This window comes from Capricornis sumatraensis, chromosome 20, assembly GCF_032405125.1.
Source record: "Capricornis sumatraensis isolate serow.1 chromosome 20, serow.2, whole genome shotgun sequence".
Lineage (NCBI taxonomy): Eukaryota > Metazoa > Chordata > Mammalia > Artiodactyla > Bovidae > Capricornis > Capricornis sumatraensis.
The window spans coordinates 57,599,089-57,617,105 of record NC_091088.1 but is presented as its reverse complement, the minus strand read 5'-3'; the positions used below and the strand labels follow the sequence as shown (position 1 = coordinate 57,617,105).

The window sequence follows — 18,017 nt, the reverse complement described above, 5'->3', positions numbered from 1 at the left end:
CAAACTACTGCCCATGGTTTATTTTTGTAAAGCTCCTCTCCCTCCCCAGCTGAGAATGGTTTTTACATTTAAAGGTTGTAAAAGGAACAAAAGGAACCTTATTCCACAGAGACACTATGTGGCCACAAAGCCTGTGATTAGCCCTCCCTCCCTTCTTTTGAGTTCTTTTTCTTCCACAGATGACTTGGAAGTTGCTTGAGAATAGTAAAGAAGATAGATAACAGTAAATGACTGTTGAGAATGGTAAATAACCTCGAGGAGTGAAGTCGCTCAGTCGTGTCTGACTCTTTGCGACCCCGTGGACTGTAGCCTACCAGGCTCCTCTGTCCATGGGATTTTCCAGCAATAGTCCTGGAGTGGATTGCCATTTCCTTCTCCAGGGGATCTTCCCAATCCAGGGCTCGAACCCAGGTCTCCCGCATTGTAGATAGACGCTTTACCATCTGAGCCACCAGGGAAGTCGAGGAAGAACCCAAGAAGTCAAGCTCGTGGTTTCTGGATCCTCCCTTGGGTCAAGCACGGAGCCAGTGCTTCACCTAGATACAGTATCATCGTGGGCTTCTATAATCTTTACTATACCCACATGGGAAGAGGGATGTACCACTGGAATCTCCTCCAGCTTCAGGAGGAATATTCACCAGCCATTAAGCATCTCAGAAGGGTGGTCTCAAAGTCTAAATGAACGTTATTGGGTTGGTGAAAAAGTTCTTTTGGGTTCTTCCCTAATATGGTACGGAAAATGCGAATGAACCTTTTGGCCACCTGCAATATTATCAGGGCAACAAATTATTAAGTGAAAAACCATAAATCTCTGCTGCCCAGATTTCTTACAACCCCCATTTGAAGGACTGTTTTATATTGCAGAATAGTGCCTGCTTCTTCCTTGACGGCTCAGAGCGTAAAACGTCTGCCTGCAATGCGGGAGACCCGGGTTCAACCCCTGGGTCAGGAAGATCCCCTGGAGAAGGCAATGGCACCCCACTCCAGTACTCTTGCTTGGAAAATCCCATGGATGGAGAAGCCTGGTAGACTACAGTCCATGGGATCGCAAAGAGTCGGACACAACTGAGCGACTTCACTTCACTTTCACTTTCTCTGAAGCTACCAGATATTAATCTAAAACACTGGTGTATTTACAGCAGTTTTCTACTATTCACTCATGTATCCTAACAGCAATCTTATGGTGTTTGTACTATTACAATCCTAGTGTTGAATGCAGCTGACAGAAGTAAGCCTAGAGAGGTTGATTTAACCATGGTTAAAAAATCTATAGCAAATCTTTAACAGTGCCAATATAGAGCAATTCCCAGGAGGTGCAGTGGTAAAGAATCCGCCTGCCAATGCAGGAGATGCAAGAGATATGGGTTTGGTCCCTGGGTTGGGAAGATCCCCTGGAGAAGGAAATGGCAATCCACTCCAGTATTGTTGCCTGATTCCATGGACTGAGGAGCCTGGTGGGCTGCAGTCCACTGGGTCACCAGGAGTCAGATGTGACTTGGCACACACACAAGGAATATAGAGCAAATGTGCAGCAAATATATAGCAATTAGAGGTTTTAAAAGCTAATTTTCCCCAGAGGTACTTTTAACAAGCACCTCTCCTCTCCCACTTAACTGTGTCTCCTTTTCCATGTTCCCCAGGTTCACAGTGCGAATCTGGGGAGGCTTGAGCTGTGTGAGGGCTGCAGGGTGTGGCGGTGCAGGCTGCCCCTCGCTGGTGGGCATCCTGCCGGGTTAGCCTAGGGATGGTTAGACCCCCGCCCACACCCTGCCTGTGAAGGTGTGTGTGGCTGCATCTGCCCAGGAGAAGGGACACCTTTTTCTGATTTGCACAGAGATGCGTTTCCCCCTCCCTCATGGCCTCTTTCTGGTTTTGTGTCTCTTCAGGTCTCTGCCTTTCCCCAGGAAAAGGACAAGAAGATGATGAAGTTCCAGGTGAGTTGGATTTTTTATTTCTGTCACCTAACAGGTAATTTCATTTCTCAGTGGATACCTTATTTCTCTTCCTTGCCAAGAGTAAAGAATGGCCGCATTTAATACCATTTGTGTGCCATGCTCTCTTGGTTCACTTTCTTTAAAATTTCCTTTCTCAGTTTTTGTATATTACCATGTTTTTCACAACTAATAGTGTGAAAGAGAATGGAAATTTTTAAAATGGGAAGGCCCACACATTCTTACCCTGCCTACAAATCACTTGTTGTTTATGTTTATTTTTCACGTGCATTCATAACTAGACTTGCAATAATAGATACAATTTAGAATTGTCTTTTTTTCACATAAGATTATAGCACTCAATCTTTGTCATCTATTATTTCAGTGAACTACTATACACTCTCCTCCGTTTAAAAAAAGTATTCCTCATTCACAACCTTTAACGTCTTGATGATTCTTGCAGTTTTACACGACAGAATCATTTTCCCTATATTTAATCTTTACTCAGAGTAATTCTGAGAGAATTCTAATATTATTTGTCCAATGTTCTAGGGACTCAAAACTTAAAAAAAAATTTTTTTTAATAAGTTTTTTTAAGTGGTACCCCACAGACTTTGTATAAAGAATAGCTAAAGAGTAGTTTTGTCTAACAGAATCATACTGAGGCTGACCTCAGAAAAAGACTGTTAGCTATTTTCATTCAAAAAGATCTAGATTCTTTCTTTCCAGGACCTGAAAGCTTTCTTTGTATGTGTCTGTGTCTGTCTGTGTACCTTTCTGTGTTATACCATTCATGAATTTATTAGAGCAGTACAGGTACTTAATTGTAAAATTTTAGTCATACTGTAAGTCATACAGACACTGTGTAGCAGAAACTATCACAACTTTGTAAACAAACTATACTCCAAAAAAAAGACTCAGGTAACTTCCCATCTGTAACTCTCTTCACTGCTCTGAGAGGGACTGAATCATCTTCACCATCAACATGAAAATAAGAGGTTCATGTAAGTTCAGATCCTGTTCAGGTTTCTACAGTAGGCACGTGTCTGGCCAATTCCAAAGTCTTTCTGGACCAAGAGTATCAGGCATACTATTAGGGTGGAAAGAGACACAAAGCAAAAACGAAAAAACAAACCAAACCAGAGTTCTCATTCAGAGACCAAGACTTGAAGTTGTGATGTTTGAAGCTCCAGCCAGAACAAATGCAGTGTTGAGCAGGTCTTCATATAGAAATTTTAAATTTCCCTATTAGCAAATAAAAATTAAAAGATAACAAGGTAGGAAGAAGAGTCTTTATATCATATATGGAAGAAAAGGCCTTAGTGTCCCCAAGTGAATGAATGTTATTACAAAACAAGAAACAGAGATGACCAGTAAACATATGAAAAGAGAGGAATTGCTTATCAATTTTGTGAAAGTTTTTGAGACTAGTTTTGGCTTCCCAAATTGACTTCTGAGATTATCAAAGTTTTTTGGTTTTTGCTTATAAGTATTCATGTCCGTTGTTGTCCAGAGTATGGAGGCTTAGAAATTTATAATTTCTTGGAAGCAGAATAAATTAAGAAAAATCTTTTTGGAGGAAACACTTGCCATTATGGTCTCAAAACTTTAAAGTTTGTTTTTCTTCAACATTACCATTTCTACTCTTAGTAATTTATCTTCAGGAGATAACCAGCAGAGTTCTAGGGACTAAGGTCTGTATGGAAATGATCTTGCAACATTGTTAATAATATATACTCTGAAACTAAACAAGCATGCATTATTTGTATCAGTTCACTATATTCTCAACCACCAATTCCTTGAATTACTGTGTAGCCCTGAAGTGAAATGTCAGCAGTGATGATGGTAATAGTAATCATAATAATAGTTAGCATTTATTAGATACTTGGGCTCCCGAAGAGTCGATGCTTTTGAGCTGTGGTGTTGGAGAAGACTCTTGAGAGTCCCTTGGACTGCAAGGAGATCCAACCAGTCCATTCTAAAGATCAGCCCTGGGTGTTCTTTGGAAGGAGTGATGCTGAAGCTGAAACTCCAGTACTTTGGCCACCCCATGCGAAGAGTTGACTCATTGGAAAAGACTCTGATGCTGGGAGGGATTGGGGGCAGGAGGAGAAGGGGACGACAGAGGATGAGATGGCTGGATGGCATCACCGACTCGATGGACATGAGTTTGAGTGAACTCCAGGAGTTGGTGATGGACAGGGAGGCCTGGCGTGCTGCGGTTCATGGGGTTGCAGAGTCGGACACGACTGAGCGGCTGAACTGAACTGGGCTCCCCAGGTGGCTCTAGTGGTAAAGAACCCATCTGCTTGCTAATGTAGGAGATGTAAAGAGACGCGGTTTCGATCCCTGGGTTGGAAGATCTCCTGGAGGTCATGGCAACCCACTCCAGTATTCTTGCCTGGAGAATTCCACAGACAGAAGAGCCTAGTGGGCTACAGTCCATAGTGTCACAAAGAGTCGGACACAACTAAAGTGACTTAGTATGCACACATTGGGTACATGCTATGTACCAGGCACTGTTCCTAAGTGTTTTACCTATAGTCACTCATTTTATTACTACCAGTACCCTAAGGTACAGTTACCAGCCTGCAAATGAAGAGAGGATGAGGACTGGGTCCAGGGCCCCAGAGCAGAATGAGGCCCCAGAGCTGTGTCCATAAATGCTGCACATCTGTATGGGGGCACAGAGGAGGGGCTCCATACTTGGATAGGAAGAGTGACTCATGCCCTGTAAGTCTGGCACATCAAATAAGCGGTATATGTATATAAAAAGAGGGAAAACAGACTCCATTGCACGCCGTTGGAACTAAAGCTTTTCTAGCAGCCCATGCAATGCAGCAGAGTTCCAGGGACTTACCTACAGGGGTACTGTCAAAAGGCAGCAGTTTAAAGTGCAAGGATTCCTTTTCCTGCAGCCTTTCTGGTGGATCGAATCAGCAGTGTGAAAGGCAAACAGAAGGCAGCTGCTGAAATGTGACTCGGTCCTTGGGAATCCGGAACCACCTCCCGTCCTTGACACTTTCTCGGGGCTGTCCCTCTTCCATAAACATTGTGTGTGCATGTTTGGTGTCATAGGAGCCAGTGTCCTTCAAGGACGTGGCCGTGGTCTTCACCGAGGAGGAGCTGGGGCTGCTGGACTCGGCTCAGAGGAAGCTGTACCAGGAAGTGATGCTGGAGAACTTCCGGAACCTGCTCTCAGTGGGTGAGCACAGCGCCTCGGGGGCTCAGTGTCAGCCTCCTGGGATACCTTTGTGGGTGCAGTCATTTGAAGCTCTGGAACTCCTAAAATCGTCCTCTCAGCTTAGATACCTACAAGTCCTAGTAATCCCAAAGACAGAGACAGTGTGTTTCTGTCCAGGAAAAAAATCTGTCCCTTGAACTATTAATATGAATGGGGAGCTTGTGGTCCTGCCCCATAAAGTTGAGTTGCTGCAGCTTTTCAGATTTTCATGGTGCCAGTAACTGTAGCTGTGGTTTTTCCGAGGTATTTTGGTTTTTCTGCTTTAGTGACATACCTTCAAACATACAGAAAATTTGCAAAAGTATAGAACAAGAATACCCCCATCGCTTTTACCTATGGCTCAGTGGTAAAGCATCCGCCTATAATGCAGGAGACACAGGAGCTTAAGTTCGATCCCTAAATCGGGAAGATGCCCTGGAGGAGGAAATGGCAACCCACTCTTATATTCTTGCCTGAAAAATCCCATGGACAGAGGAGCCTGGCAGGCTACAGTCCATGGGTGACAAAGAGACAGACAGGACTGAGCGCAGCACACACACCTAGAGTAATATTTCACCCCATTTACTTTATCATTTATGTGAATGCTCTTTTCTCATATGCATAATTTATATCTGAACCATTTGAGGGTAATTTACACATGCCACGGCCCTAATATGCCTACATGCTTCTGTGTGCAGGCCGAGTTCAGGAATCCCGAGGACTACACTCTGACACCAGTGGCAAGCTGAGGGGTGCCCAGAGCCTCAAATAATTTACTAGAGGACTCTGAGGACTCACTAAAAGCTGTCATACCCAAAGCTATGCTGTTATATGGAAAGGTTACAGAATAGGCCTTGGATGCTAGGAACTGTCCTTGCCACTGTGGTATCTTTGTTTCCTAGTCTCAGGGCTTAGAGCTAGGATTAGGGGTGTGTCTGGGTGTGTACACCTGTATTCATGTACATACACATACATGCAAATATATAAATATATATACATATGAATATTTATTCAGTTTCATTCAAAGTAAGAGAGGTACTAATTCAAATTATACTGAAACACCATTTTTCATTCATGAGGTTAGCAAAAATTCAAAAACTTTTTTTTTTTTGTCTGTCTCATGAAGGTTATGGTATCTTCATTCCCCAACCAGGGATTGAACCCAGGCCCCAGCAGTCAAAGCCCCGAGTCTTAACCACTGGACCACTAGGGAAGTCCCCCAGAATTCAGAAACTTAACACTATTTTGGGGGGGGGCAAGGTTGTGGGGAATAAAGCACTTTCATGTTTTGACAGTGGGAATGCAACACGAAACCACCCCTTTGGAGAAGAATTTGACAGTGTCTAACAGAACTATTGGAGAAGGAAATGGCAACCCACTCCAATGTTCTTGCCTGGAGAATCCCAGGAACAGGGGAGCCTGGTGGGCTGCCATCTATGAGGTCACACAGAGTCAGACACGACTGAAGTGACTTAGCAGCAACAGAACTATGGATTTACCCTTTCTCAGCAACTCACCTGTAGGAATTTTCCCTGAAGATAACCAAGTACAAAAGAGCATTAATAGTATACTTACTAGTTTGTGTAAGGGAAAAAAGGGAAAATAAGTAAATATATGTAAGCAACACAAGGATTAATCAGGAAATCATGAATTTAGTTTCTTGTCAATGGTAAATTGTGATGGCGTGGAAGGGGTGTTTGAGAGAGTCACACTTATCTGAGTAACACCTTTCTGTCTAGTTTGGACTTTTGAAAATATGTTAGGGGACTTCTCTGGTGCTCCAGTGGTCAAGACTCCACCTTCCAGTGCAGAAGATGCAGGTTCAGTCCCTGGTTGGGGAACTAAGATCCCACATGCCTCGTGGCCAAACAAAACAAAACAAAACATAAAACAGAAGCAAGACTGTAACAAATTCAATAAAGACTTTTAAAAAATGATCCACATCAAAAAAGTCTTTTAAGAAAATATTTAGTTCAACACATTCTAAAAAGTGAAAAAGAATGTGAAGTGATGATCATTGAAAAGAAAAATGAATTGTGTTTGAAAGGAATACCTTAACCACAGTAAACAGAAAAGAAAGGATTCATGGAAGTAGCTAAGGAATACAGTTTATAACTCTCTATACCTTTAGTTTTAGGTCTAGTTGGAGGAGGATGGGAGAATGAATTGCAACCCTCAACACTTCTTAGTGGATTTGTTTATTGCAGTGAACGGAATAAGCAACTCTACTGCAGGGGCCCAGGCAATTCACTGGAGAAAGTATTTTTTCAACAGATAGTGCTGAACACTTGGACTTCTGTATGCATATATTTGCATGCCTCCCACCTACAAAATGAAAGATTAACTCAAAGTGGATGAAGGGCCTAATATAAAATGTAGAAGTGTGAAACTTGTAGATGGAAACACAGGAGAAAATTTTCATGACCTTGGTTAGGCAAAGGTTTCTTAGATATGACTCCAAAAATATGAATCAGAAGAAGGAAAAAAAAAACCCAAAAACAAAAATATGATTCAGGAGGGGAAAAAAAACAAAAAACCACAAGTTAGACTTGGTGAAAATTGAAAACTTTTGCTCTTCTCTCCTTTTTTACAGGAAATCAGCCCTTCAAACCAGAGCTTATATTCCAGCTGGAGAGAGAAGAGCGTTTGATGATGGAGACCCAGAGAGATGGGTGTTCAGGTGAGAACCATTCGGCAGTCACCTAGCAGCCAGAGAGCCCCTCCCGGAACACGAGTCAGAAGGGGTCAGGCCCTGAGGTGTCTGTACCCTCACTGCTCTAACTTCTCCTATCCTAGCTCATTTCTTCTGTCCCAGCTGCACTGGCCCACTTGCTGCCCATCAGACCTGTCTCAGTGATGCTTCTGCTTCTGGTCACTTGGCTTGCTTTGCTGTGTGCCTTGAATGAGTGAGTCGGTTAATACATGCATGTCTTCACTGTCTTCAGTCCTCCCTGAGGCAGCCAACAGATACAGAGTAAACCATGGGATAGAGCGATACTCCAGAGTGTCGTCTGTCTTCATTTGAACGCCTGTCCTAATTCTGTGTAGGTGTCCTTTAGTATTCATGGATAGGTACTCCTTATTCCTAAAAGGTTAAGAATAGCCAGGCAACTAAAAGCAATATCAGAAATGATCAGTGCTAAAGGATAATCTGCCCTCCCATGCAGCAATTTCAGGTGAGACACTCTCGCATTAACTTCCTCAGTCAAATGCCCAGTTCTTTATTTTCTCATTCTGGTCTTACTTCTTACTGTCCCATCCTCTAATATGTAACACTCTCTTGACCTACCTACAGTTTCCTTTTTTTTTTTTTTTAATTTTATTCAGTTTGTTTAAATTAAAAAAAAGTCAGTTCACCTATTTCTCCCATCCCCAAACTGCTGCCTCTTGCAACCAACCATCTGTTATCTGTGAGCTTTCTTGGTGTGTGTGTGTGTTGGGGAGTGGTTTTAGATTCCACATATAATAGAGATTGAGCAGTATTTGTCTTTAAATACCTCCAAGGTCTACCTGTATTGCTGTAAATGGCAAGATTTCATTTTTATTTATTATTGAATTTTCTTTATCCGTTTATCCATCAGTGGACACTAAGATTGTTCCTTTATCTTGACTGTTATAAATAATTCTGCAGTGTACATGTACAGTATACATTTGTTGTTCAGTCATATCTAATTCTTTGCAACCCTGTGGGCTGTATCTTTTCAAGTTAGTGTTTTCTTTTTCTTCAGATAAATACCTAGAAGTAGAATTGCTGAGTTATATAATTCTATTTTTAATTTTTTGAGGAACCTCCATGACGACTTCCATAGTGGCTGCACCAACTTATATTCCCACCGACAGTGTACAAGGCTTCCCTTTTCTCTGCATCCTTGCCAGCATTTGTCATCTCTTGTCTTAGAGCCTAGTGAGCCACAGTCCATTGGGTCGCAAAGAGTCAGACACAACTGAAGTGACAGAGCACACACGCACATCTTTCTGATAATAGCCATTCCAACAGATGGGAGTTGATCGCTCATTGTAATTTTGACTTGCATTTCCCTGGTGATTAATGTTGTTGAGCATCTTTTTATGAACCTGTTGGCCAGCTGTGTGTCTTCTTTGGGAAAATGTCTATTCAGGTCTTCTGCCCACTTTTTTTAAATTGAATAGTTTGTTTTTTGCTATTGAATTGTATGAATTCTCTATGTAGTTTGGATATTAACCGCTTATCAAATACATGATTTACAAATATTTTCTCCCATTCAGTAAGTTTGCTTTTTCATTTTGCTGTTGGATTCCTTTGCTGTGCAGAAGCTTCTTAGTTTGATGTAGTCCCACTTGTTTATTTTTGCTTTTGTTGCTTTTGATCATATGATTTTTATCCTTCATTTTGCTAATACTGGGTGTCACATGTAGTGATTTGAAGATGTTGAACCATCCTTGCATTCCTAGAATAAGTCCTACGTGATTGTCTTGTACGATTTTTTAATGTGTGTTGAATTCAGAATATTTTGTTGAGGATTTTTGCATCGTGTTCACAAGGGGGTACTGGGCTGTAATTTTCTTTTTAAAGTAGAACTTCCAAGCTGGACATCTGTGTGAGTCCAAACATTCTAGTAATGTTTCTTGAGTCCTCAGACTCTGATGTCAAAAGCCGTGGTCACAGCTGTGCAGCTGGAAATGCTCCTGGGTAGGAATGAGAGTCAATTGAAAATTTCAAAACAAATTACTTCACTTCTATGATTTTTCTGTTGTTATCTCAGTTCAGGTTCAAGGTCATACAGGCAATATACTCTTCAGAGAAAATGTCGGCAAACTTTTTCTCTGAAGGTCCAGATGGTAAATATTTTAGGTTTTGCTGACCATATTTGATCTCTGTTAAAGAGACCAAATGTTTTTTCTTACACCAGTTTGAAAAATGTAAAATCTGTTCTTGTTCCTAGGCTATACAAAAACAGCTAGGGCCGTGGTGTGCTAGCCCCCTGCCTGATAGTGTCAGTAGGGATGCGATGTCATATTTTGAAGTACCTTATTATTTAGTATTTCCATATATTATCATGTTTATACCTTATATTCATGCAAAGTTTTGAAACTATATATTCTTATTTTTAAAGTACTAATTTTTCTCCTTCATGGTACCTTGGGGAAATCCCTCCCAATCTGAGATTATAACTCTTTTTTTTAAAAAAAATCATTGCTACATAATCCAATATGTGGCTATAACATGCAGCATTTAGCTTGCATGCAGCGTACCAGGTCTTAGTTGCAGCATGTGGGATCTAGTTCCCTCACCAGGGATGGAACCCGGGTCCCCCAGCATTGGGAGCATGGAGTCCTAGCCACTGGACCACCAGGGAACTCCATTTCATCTTTAGGTGACAAAATGTTAGTATAATAACTGAAAGCCTTGCTTTTGAGAAACCGAAGACATCGCTAAGCATTCTTGTTTTTAAGTACTGCGGTGAGTACAGATAGACATGCGATAGGCCCTGCAGCCAATGCATTGCCCCAGAGCCTGTTGCCGCACAGTCGTCAGTGTCACCCTTTTTTTTTTTTTACCTTGTTTTAAAAGTTGGCGATAGGGTGGGCCTAAGAGTTAGATTTTGTGTGAGAAAAACTACACCATTTCAAAGGTTATTTTCAAAATTAAAAAGACACAGTCCACAAGATTCTTGTGACCTTTGCTTTTCTCACTGGCAAGTGATAACTGAGTGTAACCCTGCCTCTCATACAGCCTTCTAGCTGTGTAGTAAAATTGCCATCACCAGCTTCTTCCCATAAAAAGTAACTTACACATGCATGCCCTTTCAGTTCTGTGACTGAGAATGACTCAAGCTGTGATCTATTCATTAAATGCTCATTGAGCAGCTACTGTTCACTAGGCTTGTTCTCGGCAGTAAGGGTGGGACAGTGCACACAGCAAAGTGCGCTTCCTTGTGTGTAATACACTCCAATGTTTAGAGACAGGAAAACACAAGTAGATAAGGAAGAATTATTGCATTTGAAGACAATAGTCACGTTATGAGAAAGAATCCCCTTTTACTGCCTTTTCCCCCTCACCTCGGATACTGTAAGAGAATGAATATTTTGCCAAGTATTAGGAGAGTGCATGTTATTGCTTCAGCCCTGTTGGACCACTTGCTCTCCGGGAATAAGTATAGTTCCCTCTAGGATGTGAATGATACGCTGCCTGCTGATAACCTGAGCTTTAGTAACTAACAGACAAGCCATTTCCACCCAAACATGCCCATCTTCAACTCTTCCAGTGCCTCAGATTCCCTAAACGTTAAAGTACTTTATCAGCAAAATGACAAAGTCAGTGTTCATTGAGTTTTGCTTGTTAAGTTGCCTCAAAGGACCTTGAAACTTGCCTGTGCAATTCTTTGTTGAATTAAATTTATTTATTTTTAATTGAAGGATACTTGCTTTACAGTATTGTGTTGGTTTCTGCCAAATATAAACATGAATCAGCCATAGATATACCTACGTCCCTTCCCTTTTGACCCTCCCTCCCACCTCCCTTCTCATCCCACCCCTCTAGGTTGTTACAGAGCCCTGGTTTGAGTTTCTTGAGTCATAGAGCAAATTCCCATCTTGCCTGTGCAATTCTGTCACAGTGTTTCACATTTCACCTGCCCCATGGCCCTTGGTAATTGCAAAGTATCTTTTAAAAGGAGTTAAAACTGGTTATGGCTTACAATGACATAGGAGAACTCATTAGTCTCATGAAAATGGACTCATTAGAGACAGGCCAAACAAGACCTCAAGAATCGATTACAAGTCTCTGTTTACCTTCATCTGCATAGCATTTAACACATGATCTTGTGTGTGGCAAAACACATTTGTCCACTTGAAACTATATTCTTTCCAGTTTGAGACTACCCCCTTCTGTTTTTTTCCTTGGAATCTCCAGGCAGCCCATGATAATGTGTGCATGGTTTAACTAGGCCTTTTGAACAGAGCCACCATCTTTGAGGTCCAGGTTGCATTGCATAGCCGATTTTGAGGCATATGCATAGCCCAAATTCTGTGGATCCTACTTCTATTCCTGGTGTAGCCAAAGGTAAACGATATTCTAAGTATTGTCAGAGGTAGTAACAAACTTTCCTCCAGTTTATTGAAGTTTTATGTCATGATCTAAGTGCAGAATCTTGAAATCTCTGAATAAAAGCATTCATTGTGCACATGTCTAAAATCTGTTTATTCTTATAGGAACCAAGAGTCCACATAATATGGAAAGTATTCAAGAAGTGGGATTAAGCTGCTTTTCCCCCAAAGCGCTTTCCACCTGGCAGTCCTGGCAACAAGGTGCAGGCAGGTTAACTGGGTGTCAAGATTCCATGAGAAACTTCCAAGAGAATATTTCTCAGTTGCAAAAACAAGATGATTCCCTCTGCCAGGTTTGGGGAGGAATACCAATTCAGATTTCTGAAGATGAGAACTATGTCTTGACTCACATAGGAGACGGTTCCAATGACATAAAAAGTCAAGAATTTCCCTCTTGGCGAGCCCACCATTCTTGGAGGAAAATGTACCTTACAGAGTCACGTAATTATCAGTGTCGATGTCAGCAAGTTTCCACGGAAAATGATTTCTGTAAATCGGACAGCATCAGTTGGATCTCACATCACGGTGATAATCTGGGTGTACACAGAACAGGAAAAAACTCTAGCTGCCATGACTGTGGAGAAGATGTCATGAAGGTTTCATTGCTTAATCATATTCAAACAGGGCAAAAGCCCTGTCCTGGTAATGAGTACAGAAAAGCCTTCAGCGATGACTCCAGCTCTGAAGTTCATCAGCAGTTAGACTTAGAAGGAAAGCCTCGTACATACAGTCCATGTGAAAAGGACTGTAGTTACAGGTCAGTTCTTCATATTCATCAGAGTGTTTATAGAGGAGATCATTGTGTTTTTGAGAATTCACATCTGCAGTCGCATCAGAAAGGACACGCAAAAGAGAAGCCATTTAAGTGTGAATACAGTGAGAGCATCAATCAGTGCTCTTCTCATAACACATATGAACTTATACCCAGAGGAGAGACATCTGATAGATGCAGCATGTATGAGAAAGGCTTCAGTCATAGCTTAGACCTTAGTAGTATTGTTAGGGTCTACATCGAGGAGGAATCCCATGAATCTGAGGAGAATGGGAATGTCTTTAATGAGAATTCTTGTCTTCAAGCCCATCAGAAAATCCACACTGAAGAGAAACGATACACAGATGTGGAGTGTGAGAAAGGTGTCATTTGTAATTCAGATCTGAACATTCAGCACAGAGTTCACATGGAAGAGATTCCCTATAATTCTGAGGCATGTGCTAATGGCTTCAGTCTGGCCTCACATTTTCAAAACCATCAGATAGTCCACACTAGGGAACAACCCTATAAACGTTACACGTGTGGTAACAGCTTCAGCCAAAGTTCGTATCTTCAAGGCCATCAGAAAATTCACATTGGAGAGAAACCTTACAAGGTGTGTGGGAATGGCTTCAACTGGAATTCGAAACTGAAAGACCATCAGAGAATCCACACTGGCGAGAAGCCGTACAAATGCAGCACCTGTGGTAAAGGCTTCAGTCATAGATCTGTTCTTAACGTTCACCAGAGAGTCCACACGGGAGAGAAGCCTTATAAGTGTGAGGAGTGTGATAAGGGTTTCAGTCGGAGTTCATACCTTCAAGCCCATCAGAGAGTCCACACGGGAGAAAAACCGTACAAATGTGGGGCGTGTGGGAAGGGCTTCAGTCGTAATTCATACCTTCAGGGGCATCAGAGAGTCCACACTGGCGAGAAACCATACAAGTGCGAGGAGTGTGGGAAGGGCTTCAGTCGGAGTTCACACCTTCAAGGCCACCAAAGGGTTCACACGGGAGAAAAACCATTCAAGTGTGAGGAGTGTGGGAAGGGCTTCAGTTGGAGCTTTAATCTTCAAATTCATCAGAGGGTTCACACAGGAGAGAAACCCTATAAATGTGGAGAATGTGAGAAGGGCTTCAGCAAGGCCTCAACTCTTTTGGCCCATCAGAGAGTCCACACAGGAGAGAAACCCTACCAGTGTGATGAGTGTGGTAAGAGCTTCAGTCAGAGGTCTTACCTTCAGAGCCATCAGAGTGTCCACTCTGGAGAGAGACCATACATCTGTGAGGTTTGTGGGAAGGGCTTCAGTCAGAGAGCATATCTTCAAGGCCACCAGAGAGTCCACACCAGAGTGAAGCCGTATAAATGTGAGATGTGTGGGAAGGGCTTCAGTCAGAGCTCACGCCTTGAAGCACATCAGAGGGTCCACACCGGAGGGAAACCCTACAAATGTGCAGTGTGCACGAAGGGTTTCAGTGAGAGTTCCCGCCTCCAAGCCCATCAGAGGGTCCATACAGAAGGGAGGCCCTATAAATGTGAACAGTGCGGCAAGGGCTTCAGTGGGTTTTCAAGTCTTCAAGCCCATCACAGAGTCCACACTGGGGAAAAACCATACAAGTGTGAAGTGTGTGGAAAGGGCTTCAGTCAGAGATCAAACCTCCAGGCTCATCAGAGAGTCCACACAGGAGAGAAACCCTACAAATGTGATGCGTGTGGTAAGGGTTTCCGTTGGAGTTCAGGTCTTCTAATTCATCAAAGAGTCCACAGTGATAAATTCTACACAAGTGAAGAGTATAGTAAGGGTTATCCTTCATCAGAGACTCCGTACAGAAGCGAAGTTCTGTAATGTGGTGTTCCATTTTGTTCTGAAGTCTTCAAACAAGAGCTGAAATTTTCCACTCACTTGAGTTCTCATAGTAGAAAAAGAATTTCTTTCATGAAAATGTAATGTTTCTGCTCAACATCAACATATACATTAATCCATACAGCAGAGACTTATCTAATGAGAAGGGTTCCATATGGGATTTCATGAGAACGTGAATATCAGTCACTGCAGTGACTTTAATCAGCTCTTGTACTAGAGCTTAGAAACATGAGTATGGTTAGCCGCATGGGAAGCCCTAATTTATACAATGATGAGCATACCTAAATTCACGTCCACTGGAATGTAAGCTTATTAAGAGAAGGGGTTTCATACATTGCTAAGTCTCCAACTCAATGTAGGTGCTCAGTACTTTTTTGCTAAATGACTAAAAGTATGTAAAAGTGTCATGTTTGAAATTTTTATTGAGCTAATTTTCCCCCAAAAAATAACTTAAAATGTATTTGGAGGAGGAATCCTGCCAGTCACCTTAATGTAAGCAAATAAGTAAACATAAACATTATTTGAAATGTAGAACATGGGCAGTATTGCAATCTTAAATGACATGAATTTGGTTTAACCCCCTGGGATTGGTCCTCCCCATTTGTCCTTCATCAGCAGGGATGGGCTGAATTTCTTAGCATTTGGTCTCTTTCTCTACAGTGTACTGTCTGGTTAAGTTTAGCTCTGTGTGTGTGTGTACGTGTGTATACCTATGTGCACTTTAAAAGGACAATACAAACTGATAAAACAGTGTTTCTGGTTAACTTGGCAAAAATGAAATGCTGCATTTTACATAACTGAATTTTTACTCCTGCCCTGTGTGTTAAGACAGTTTTACTATAATATTTGCAAAGTGTCAGATATGGTTACTAACAGTAAATACTTTCTTAATAAATGTTCAAATTACAATATTTGGCTTTCTAGCTTCCATATTTCCGTTAACATCCTTTTGATCTGACTGGTTTCTATATAGCCTTTGTCCAATTCAGACCTCTTTAGCAGGATCTGTGACAAGTTTGGAGGACTTTAATTTTGTCAAATTTTATATCACCATACTTTTCCCACTCATACAAAGAAAGGAAAATAAGTTGAAGTATAGTTGATTTACAGTGTTGTGTTAATTACTACTGTACAGCAAAGTAAATCAATTAAAAATTTCTTTTAAAATATTCTTTTCCATTGTGGTTTATCATAGGATATTGAATATAGCTCTCTGTGCTATCCAGTAGGACCTTGTTGCTTATCCATTGTATATATAAGAGCTTATGTCTGCTAAGCCAGCCTGCTACTCCATCCCTCCCCCAACCCCTTGGCAACCACGTGTCTGTTCTCTGTGTCCATGATTCTCTTTCTGTTTCATAGATGTGTTCATTTGTGTCATATTTTAGATTCCACATGTAAGTGATATCATATGGTGTTCGTCTTTCTCTTTCTGACTTATTTCGTTTAGTGTAATAATCTCTAGTTGCATCCATGTCGTTGCAAATGGCATGATTTCATTCTTTTCTATGGCTGAGTCATATTCCACTATATTTATGTGCTGCATCTTATTATCCACTCATCTGTCAATGGACATTTAGGTTGCTTTCCATTTCTTGGTTGGTGTGAATAGTGCTGCTCTGAACATATTAGTGCATGTATCTCTTTGAATTATAGTTTGGTCCAGATGTATGGCCAGGAATGGGATGGGTGGATCATATGGTAATTTTATTTTTAGTAAGGAAAGGAAAAATATTGAATTTTTCTAGACATTTTTTCAAATGTGTTGATTATTAGGATAAGATTTCCTTTTGCTTGCTGATCTATATCTTCAAGAACAATGCATGTTATTGGAGGAAGTAAAAAATACAAATTTGTCAGTTGTACAATATGTATCAAAATGTAAAGTATACATTTTTGTTGTTCAGTCGCTAAGTCATGTCCGACTCTCTGCGACCCCATAGACTGCAGCACGCCAGGCTCCTCTTTCCTCCACTCTCAGAGCGTGTTCAATTCATGTCCATTGAGTTGGTGATGCTAACTATCTCATCCTCTGTTGTCCCCTTCTCCCTTTGCCTTCTGTTTTTCCCAGCATTAGAATCTTTTCCAGTGAGTTGACTCTTCACATTAGGTGGCCAAAGTATTGGAGCTTCAGCAACAGTCCTTCCAATGAATATTCAGGGTTGATTTCTTTTAGGATTGACTGGTTTGATTTCCCTGCAGTCCAAAGTACTCTCAAGGGTCTTCTCCAGCACTGCAATTCGAAAGCATCAGTTCTTCAGTGCAGAGCCTTGTTTGGCAACACACTCCAGTATTCTTGCCTGGGGAATTCCATGATCAGAGGAGCCTGGTGGGCTATAGTCTGTGGGGCTGCAAAGAGTCTGACATGACTGAGCGTGTGCACACACACAGCCTCCTTTATGGTCCAGCTCTCACATCCGTACAGGACTGTTGGGAAAACCATAACTTTGACTAAATGGACCTTTGTCAGCAAAATGATGTCTCTGGTTTTTAATATGCTGTCTAGGTTTATCATAGCTTTCCTTCTGAGGAGCAAGTGTCTTTTAATTTCATGGCCACAGTCACCATCTGCAGTGATTTTGGGGCCCCCCAAAATAAAGTCTCTCACTGTTTCCATTGCTTCCCCACCTATTTGCCATAAAATGATGGGACCAGTTGCCATGATCTCAGTTTTTTAATGTTGAATTTCAAGTCAGCTCTTTTACTGTCCTCTTTCACCCTCATCAAGAGACTCTTTAGTTCCTCTTCACTTTCTGTCATTAGAGTGGTATCATCTACATAGCTGAGATTGCTGATACTTCTGGCAATCCAGCTTGTGATTCATCCAGCCTGGCATTTCGCATTATGTACTCTGCATATAACTTAAATGTGCAGGGTGACAGTATATAGTTTATCATCCTCCTTTCCCAATTCTGAACCAGTCAGTGTCTGGGAATCATGGAATAATAGTTTATGATAAAGTGGTTTTAAACAGGCTGTGTACATAAGGGTAATTATTAATACTGCGAATTAATAAAGAAATTTCTCAATGTTCCTATAATATGGTGCTATGGGAAATATAGAATCAATGTAAAATGACAGAGAAAGCTCATGCATATTGTTTAGTAAAAAATGCAGATTGTACCTTCATAATATCCAGTTATCTTTGGTCTGTATACATAT

The 18,017-nt window shown here is 41.4% G+C and overlaps 2 protein-coding genes across 2 annotated transcripts; both read left to right on the top strand.

Moving 5' to 3' along the window:
* Positions 1–1,901: 1,901 nt before the first annotated feature.
* LOC138096829 (zinc finger protein 233-like) lies at positions 1,902–7,860 on the top strand. Its single transcript, XM_068993086.1, has 3 exons — positions 1,902–1,934; positions 5,010–5,136; positions 7,748–7,860. Exons 1-3 carry the CDS (start codon positions 1,920–1,922, stop codon positions 7,858–7,860), a joined length of 255 nt encoding a protein of 84 aa, XP_068849187.1. The 5' UTR covers positions 1,902–1,919.
* Positions 7,861–13,193: 5,333 nt separating this feature from the next.
* On the top strand, positions 13,194–14,739 carry LOC138096828 (zinc finger protein 112-like). The gene is given in 2 exon segments (XM_068993085.1): positions 13,194–14,351; positions 14,353–14,739. Coding segments are annotated over 2 exon segments (1,545 nt in total).
* Positions 14,740–18,017: the final 3,278 nt, after the last annotated feature.